Raw genomic sequence first — 8,799 nt, 5'->3', positions numbered from 1 at the left:
AAAAAGGAAAGAAACGGGATAAAAAGAAGGAAATACATAAGTATTCCCTGTAACTTTTAAGGGCCATTCTGAACAGTACTTTCTACAGTCTCATTCTTAATGATTGAAAATCTTTTTCAAAACTGGCTCAATTTTCACTCTTTAGAGTGAGATTCCACTTGAAAGAATTTAGGAAGTGCGTTTATTAAAAGTGGGTAGAAATTGCGGGGCAGCAATCTCATCTATCGGTGTTATCACGCAGCCTTTGGGTAAACGAATAAAAATGAAGTTATCTGGGACAACAGATCGGACAAACTGTTTACTAAAATAACGTCTCATTATACGCGACATATCCAAAATTCCGACGAAGTTTTTCCGACGCTGATATTCGTTCGGACATATTTTTTTAGCTGTTTGTTTAGGCGACGGTATCATTAAAGCGTAGAAACACATCATGTGATTCGACATCAGACCTCGCCTTGGGAAACTCGGCGTTGCGTCCGGTTTATCAGGATTAATTGAATGCTCGCGTATATAACCGCGACGGCGCGCGGCATTCCATCGGTCGCGCAGGGTGCCTCTATTTTTAGATATCTTTCACTTAATTATAAATCTTGCGACGGAGAGATAGAGAGAGAGAGAGAGAGAGAGAGAGGGGGGGGGAGAGGATGCTTTCGTCCGCGGATGTCGCGTCGCAACGGGAGTCACCGACAGAATAAGAGAAAGAGAAGCCGCCTCTCGCGCTTTGTCCATAGGAGCAACCTTTGTTCATCATACGTTTACGTCAGCATAATTGCGATCTATTCCTCGATCGGACTAGTACGTTTATAAGCCCTTTCTCTCCCTTCATTACTTTAGGGACACGAAACGCGATGATCGTTTCGTGCCTTTTAATTTCAATGATGTCCGAATCCATCTCGTTGAAGTGACCCTACAGGAGACAATATTCTTTGAATATGATGAATATTAAAAAGAACAAATAATATTCATGTAACATTCTAGGAACATTGTGTACTCATATGGGAATTTCGATTACATTCATGAGATAGCGCTATTTTGGAACAAAAAGATAATTGCGTGTGGGGGTATTTTAATGAGGTAAACTTTTCATGTGTAAAAGCGCATACATACACGCACATACATATACAGAGATATGGCTTCTAGGGTATTATCCTAGTTTGCTTGGGATAGGTCACCGGTGTTTCTGCTGTATCTTCTCCAAGTTCCACCAGCGACCGCTGTTATGTCTGTGATAGGATTAGAACAATGTTGACTTGTTTTGCAGGCTACGTCGCATTCGATTAGTCGCGTTATCAACGAAAATGGAAATAAGGCCAGCGGCCTTGATATGTGAATGTATGCGGGACTACGGTATAACACCGTATAATTTCACAAAACAATAATTCTACGCGATCTCAAAACATTTGGAATATTATCAGTGTGAGTTTAAAAACTTAATTCTGTAGATACGTATATGATACGAGAATGATTATAAAATAGAAATAATTACGGGTGCAGAAAACAATCTGGAGAGTAAACGCATGAGACTACTTTTCGTTAAATTTAAAATAAATAAAATGTATTTAGAATTATTATAATAAAATTATTATTTTCTACGGATACTTGATATCTTGTTAATTCAGCTTTGAGAATTAAGATTGCAGTAAGATGTACATTGAAACGGATTTACATTGAAATGAATTCTGTCGATCTCTTTGCGACCTCGAAGTTTATGAAGCTTTACGAAAAATTCTTTATTTTCAATGGCTTATTCCGTAGCTATTAGTCTCGACAGTTTAACTATAAGAGAAATCGATTACAAACGTTTCTATTAATTCTGGTAGAATATTAATTTCCATCGTCAATATTATTTTTAATTGCCACACTGTGTGTACGTCAACTGACACGGTCTAATTTAAATTTTCGCTCAATATGCATTATTTTGTCGTTTCTAGGTTGATAAAACTTATTCACGATCGATTGGCGTATGCAATATCATTAGGTAAACGCGTACCCGAGTTGTCGTAGCAGACACACATTGACTTGCCTCCTTCAAAACAAGTTACGCGAATATAGGGCAGACAACTTCTATTTCCGGCGCATCGTGCTGATGGGAATTAGTGTTCAACACTAAGCAATAACCGAAGGAAGCGGTGCGTGTTGATGTCGAAGTTATCTAACTCTATTTATCTTTTTCGCGCGATTAGTAGTAGCACGATGATGAAAACACGCGTGTGCAACTTGTATTTCTTAAGAAGTGTTGCTTCATCTTCTATACATTCAACAGATTAATTAGATTGTTCATTATTACAAAGCACTTTTCGCGTCTTTTAACCCTCCAGCACTACTTTTGTGCCTTTTGAGGCACAGTCGGTATCACGTTTCTTCAAAATTCTTATTTAGATTTCAATATACGAAAAATAAATAAAATTCAGTTTTTATTATAATGAAAATTTAAAGATTTTGTAAGTGTACCCAATTTTTTCAGATTTTTATGTAATTCGGAACCATAAAAAATGTATGCTGTTACCCTCGACGATCCAAAGTGTGAAATATGATTGAAAATTTTGGGGTGAAGTTGGAGAGTTAAAATCAATTAGTAAATCTCTGTATTAGAGACTTGTTATTTTTTTATTATAATAATTGCTAAGTTGCAAGATTGAAAGTTTGCAAGGAAATTCGCAAATTTGTTTAAATATCCAAGATTGATTAATTCTTCTTTTCGTTCGTCGCGAAAAAAAAATTGTGTATCTGATGACCGACAAAAAATAGAACCAGACGAGGTAAATAAGTGTTTTTGAGCGCGAATGCAGGCGACCGAGACTCGTGGTATCTCACCGCGAAAATGATAAGCGCGATCGCACGCCGTCGACATGCGTGCACAAAACAAAATTTTAAAAAGAGGTATATCAACGAAATTTATCGGCGAAAATCGAGATACTCGATTAGTACGGTAAAATAGGTAGTTTTTGCAATAACAATGGATCTATTATAGATTTAGTAAACGCTGAAGTCACGTTATCCTTCTCTTAATTAGTTGTTAAGAAGAAGATAACCTGACCTTAGCATTTACTATATCTGGATAAACGGTATTGCAAAAACTCTCAAATATCTCAGTCTTGTTCCATAATCCGTAAAACCAATATTGAACGATAGGAGATTGCGAATTAGAGATTAAAGTTCGACCAGTCAGATAATTTTAATTTTAATTCGTTTCGTTTCTGTCTAAATTTTAATCTTTAATTCACATCCTTAATCTCCAATGCATACTGTGACGGGCTTAATGGGCTTAAAGCCTGTATTAGATCACGCATTGAAAATTCTATTAGAATTCAATTAATTAAAATGAAACGAATTAAAATTAAATTAAAATTATGTGATTGATCAAATTTTGCGCGAGAGATACAAATTAAATAATTCGTCTGATTGAAAATTGATCCTCTCGCACATAGAAAGAACGATTTCGCTGGATATGAAAATAATTTTATTGGACTGTCAAAATAATTTTATTAGAAACTCAAACTGTAATATTAATAAATTGTGATAATATCAAAATGTTTTGCAGCATTGTTCATTATTTTTTAGTTTCTATCATAGTTATTTTAATAATCCAACAAAATTATTTTCAGATCTGTACTTTCTAAATTCTTTGGAGTGGAATCTCACTCTAAAGAGAGAGATCTGACTTGAAAGAGAGTAGCTCAATTTTCAATCTTTAAGAGTAAAATTTCAGAGAAAAATTCACTCTAAAAATTGTTTAGTTGTCTTTAGTGTAGTTCTCTTCAGAGAGAGTATCTCCAGCAAAATTTCAGATCTTTTAGCAAAATCATTCTTTCTGTATAGGAATGAATATACAGTGGGGAAATTTTCAAAATGCATTCGAGACACATTTAGCTTATCCTCATTAAAAATTATTATTATACAATATTGATCCTTATGAAATGAATATTCTTTAAATATTTTAAAATAAAGTCTCACTCTAGAGAGTGAAAATTGATCCAGTCTGGAAAAGGACTGACTCAATTTTCAATCTTCAAGAATGAGATTTTACTCTTTCGAGTGATATTCACTCTGAAAAATTTAGAGAGCACATATTGATTTCTTTGAAATGCGCACTGCATCATATTTTGTGTTGCCTGAGATAATACTGTATCGTACTTCAAATTTGCATAAAATGAGACCGAACAACAATTACCGTGTCGATAACGTATGCGTATGCCGTTCATTGGCTTCTCGTCTGGCGCCTCCAATGATTGTAAACAATACCGAACTACACAGATCCTCCCGGCGCTCTCAAGAGAAAAGACGCATTTCACGATAGCGAAAAGTCCCGTAAATTGAAAAGAGGACTCGTTCCGGAGCGTCGTCTTCATCGCCCTCCCTTTCTCCGCTTCTCCATCACCCGCGGGCTATTCTCTTTCGCTCTCGTTCCTTTCTCTCATGTCTACTCTCTCTTATATGTCCAGAGCGTTTCTATTTTTGTCCTCGTCTTTTCTCTTGGTATTATCTGCGAAGTACCGCCGGCAGACACGAGTAATAAACACGTGTATATAACACTCGGAAAGATACTAAACGGGCCGTACTTATACGCGCTCGAGGGAGCGCACTTACGTCCGATCGAGTGCGAACCAGCCAGGGGTGATCGACTTTCCCGATTAGAGCGCGATCGCGTACGCCAGAGAGCTAGAAAACTTTTCCATTTTTTTTTTCTGATAAACGGACAGACAGGTGTGAGGGAAACGACTAAGGGTACGTTCCAAAATTCTTCTGTCAGTGATGAAAATCTACAGTTTACGTATACTATACATTTTCAACACTGGCAGTGAATTTTGGAACACACCCTCGTAGCAAGCTGATGTGAAAATGACGTTATTTGACAGCAAAATGACGATAAAATGGCGTAGCTTACTACCTGGGTAGCCTATAAGATCGCGAGGAAAGGAAGGGGATTCTAATTCGTCTCAATTGCATTTGGATTCGCACCGTTCTATCGTATTGCTGTGCGGATTAAGATTTAAGACTTTGCTCTCACTGAGAAAAATATTCTAAATTTTAATAAATATTTCTATTTGTATAGCGCCAGCTAAATATTTGTTTACAATAAGTAAATATTTATTTAATCAAAAGAAATGATAATTAAATTAAATTAATAGTTTTTGTATCAAATGAATATATTTTTATATTTAATAAAATTTAGAATATATTTTTCTTCAGCACAAAAATCTAGACAAAAACATTTTTGAATATCGTAAAACAAGAATAATTCTTGACATGTACGTTTAGCTTTACTGTTTTATTTATGATTCTCGAAGTGTGTACAAACGATTGCGATAAGTATATAGATCGAGTGTCAACGAGAACCTTTGATTATCTTATTTACTTTGTTTTATTTGTTTCTTCAAATTATCAACTTCCTAATGTATGTCATATAGAGGAAATTCATCTCCATCGGATTTCTTGAAATACGGTCCGAGAGGATTTAGTATTGTTTGTGTATGAGTCATTAGAGATAAATACAAATTTTAATTTAATTCAGAGTTCATTCGAGTTTGTCTCTAATGCATGCGATTTCTTGAATGAGAGAGAGAGTTACATCGTATTCTTGGTTAGCACGTCGTAAACATTGATCCGCACGTGTCGTATACGATAATGATTTTTTGCTAAGTGTTTATATATAAATATACAAAAACGTCGTGAGAGAACAAGTTTTCGAGTGATAAAAAGTTATCGCTCCTTCTTATCATAAAACGGAAGATTTTCTCAGATTGCGAAATGAGAGTATCGTTCGGATATTTCTTAGTAATTCAATCAATTACACTTTATTCTTCGTACAGGAGATCTCATTCAATTAGGCAAATCTCATACAATTAAGCAGAATATATATCGAGTAATAGAAGCGCGAATTTAGGCGTTATAAAATTACGAGCGATGAAGAAGTAACATAAAGTTGTAAAGAGAGTTAGTGTATTTTCCGCACGGTATCCCCGACGCGTGAATTTACGATTAAAAATCGGCAGCATTGAGAAGAGGATAATGATTAAACGTATCGAAGTTGCAAGAGACGGTTTTAAATTTAATGATTCTCGCTCATCACTTTGTGCGTTGATCGTTAATTGGCTGCGTCATCGGGCCAACATATAATTTGAAGAAATGGCTCGGACAAATGAGACTTCAACAGGCAGATGCACTCTCTGATAATACAATTGCACGGTGCACGAGTACCAAACGTGCTGCGCTCATATATGTCAATTTGAGGAAGACTCGCATAGCACTTGAGGCGGCTATGCGTGACTAGAATTAGTGTCAGCCCGTTGTCCCCGAATAATTCGAGATTCAAGATAAGACTCTCTCTCTCTCTCTCTCTCCCCCCCCTCCCCCCTCCCTCTGTCTCTCTCTTCTTCGTCTTCTTCTTCTTTTTCTCTTCCTCGCAACGATTCCGATTTGAAGCGATAATTTAAAGTAGCTGCAACGAATCTTGGAAGATAACGGTAGGTCAAATTATATTAAGCTAAAGTGTCTTTCAGTTTATGCAGCTATCACTCTGTAAGAGCACAAAGTTGACTTTTTTAAAATAAATGTCAAGCCGATATCGAATTAAAATAAAATACCTGATATTGCATATTTAGTGCGATAAATTTAGCTGCAAGTATTGGATATTTACTGAAATTAATCGCAAAGTAATATTTTTTGCGAGCGGATAAAACTTTTTCTTTCCTTTTAGACAAAATATATCGACAAGAGAAAAAAAGAACGTTGCATCTCACGTTGGTTTCAAATCTTGGTCCGAACGGGAAATAAATTATCAATTATCAGGAACCGCCCAAAATTCATTTTCCACGTTTTTCATCTGGTGTTAACAACCGGAAAAATTAAGTACCGATCGAATCGAGCCGTGAGCACGTTGAACGGATCAATCTTGAGCTTATACGGAAGAATGATTATTCTTCCTCGTATTATAATTAGTTTCTACGCAGCAGAGGGCACGAGTCCGAATAGAGTCGATAAGAACGAAGGCAGGAGGGCGGGTAAGATGTAACTTACTGAGTACGTTGAGGTAAAACGCGGGATCACAAGACGATTTCTCTATCACACGGGGTAGTATCACAGTCTGGTACTCTTTCTCGAACGACGACGCCGAACGTTGTCGCGGACACAGCAGGTGGGACTTGATCACAACGATGATCGCTACGACGATGATGGCGAGGGTGGTGTCTCTCATGGGGAAACGATCGTGATATTACTTCGTAGACGATATCGGGCCACCGTCTCGAGGCAACGTTGACTTCCGGGCAAGATCAACCCTTCCCGCTGTCTGGGATGCATTGATGCCGGACGAGTAACCTCGCGTTAGTTTCCCCCTTGTTCTTCTTCACCTGTCCCGAAAGCGATCGTTTGATCGAACGTAGGGAATCCGTCCTTGATTGATCCCTCGTTAAAATCGGCGATCAGGGGGATCGACTTGCAGTCTGGATTCTTTGGTTCTCCAGGACACCAGGATCTTACAAGTTCGTGAAACGGCGGTATAATATTCTTAGCTTGTTGCTTAGATTGCGTGGATCACAGTCATGTATACTTGTCCCCTTGGGACTCTTTTTCTTCGACGAAGGTATCTCCAATACAGTCGCTCGCTTGAGATCCTTGAATTTACTTGATCCTGTATAACTCGATTTTGTGGTGACTTAATAATGATCTGGTTTTGCCTCGGACCGAACGAATTTTATCGAGTCGTTAGCTTTTTATAAACTTATGGAGAGAGTCGGGCGTATGGTAATAGGCAATGATCGCGAGCGCAAATCCGACACTCCTCTTTATGAGAAGATCGACGAGGCACGTCTCGACCGCTCGGTCGCCGACGAGCGTCTCAAGCTCTTCCGACTGGTAATGTGCGGTCACGTTTCTAACAATGTCAGCCTGATTGATCACAATTGTCACGAAGACTTGTCCCCGGAGAGGTTCGGTTCTCCGTCTCGACAGAAGGTCCCTAGCGAACTAGCGTAAGGTGGCTCGTACTCTCTCTCTTTCTTTCTCTCCCGTGCTTGCTGCCCCTTATTTAAGTATGGTCGGGGGATAGCGAAGAAAGCAAACAGATCAAGGAGGGAGGGCGACGAGTGAGGGAAGCAATCGGTCTCAAGGAAAGCGACGTGTCTTGTCTGTGCACTCCGCCGAAGATCGAGTGCAAATCGTCTCGCACCATCGTTCAATCAGTAATTGGTTGACGTGGGTGCTTAGAGATTGAATTTGTAACCTGTTCACGCAAGCTACAGTTTAAGATTGATTATTAGTTGATCTTAATTAATTTTAATTATTATTCAATATATAACTGATAATTCTTTTTCACTGATGCGTATGAATATTAGCAAGAGAATTATTATTAAATAAAATAAAACGGAAAATTCTATCTATATATAATAATATATATATATTTTTTTCAATAATCTCTTTACTTGATAAAAAGGTAATATTAAGTTCATTACTATAACAAAAGAGATTACAGATTTACCTTTCTTTCGCGCGATTTATTAAAAAAAGTTTTTTTTCCTCTATTTAGATAAAAATAGGAAAATTATATCTTCCTAACTGCATTTCCATTTTTATTTTAATTTTAACATTTTTTTATATAATTATATCTGTTTTTGCACTTTGCCGATTAAGAAATAAGCGATTCGTCGATGTTAGTATCTTCGTCTTATTTTTCATAAAGATATCGAATTATTGCGAAATTGTTAACATATCAAATTGGAATTTTAACTCTATTTCGTTACGAATCGATCGATTAAAGTCTATCGAGTCTCGAATGGGCCACAGTCTGTCTGATTTTAT

At 37.1% G+C, this 8,799-nt stretch overlaps 1 protein-coding gene across 1 annotated transcript in view; it reads right to left on the bottom strand.

The window, feature by feature from the left end:
- Positions 1–7,379, bottom strand: part of LOC108754847 (LIRP) — an 11,294-nt gene extending 3,915 nt beyond the window's left edge. The window contains 2 exon segments of the mRNA XM_018497470.1: positions 7,021–7,038; positions 7,040–7,379. Coding sequence (XP_018352972.1) covers positions 7,021–7,038; positions 7,040–7,198 — 177 coding nt within the window. The 5' untranslated portion in view covers positions 7,199–7,379.
- Positions 7,380–8,799: the final 1,420 nt, after the last annotated feature.

This window comes from Trachymyrmex septentrionalis, unplaced genomic scaffold (genome assembly GCF_001594115.1).
Source record: "Trachymyrmex septentrionalis isolate Tsep2-gDNA-1 unplaced genomic scaffold, Tsep1.0 scaffold81, whole genome shotgun sequence".
Taxonomy (NCBI): domain Eukaryota; kingdom Metazoa; phylum Arthropoda; class Insecta; order Hymenoptera; family Formicidae; genus Trachymyrmex; species Trachymyrmex septentrionalis.
This window is presented reverse-complemented; position numbering and strand designations above follow the sequence as displayed.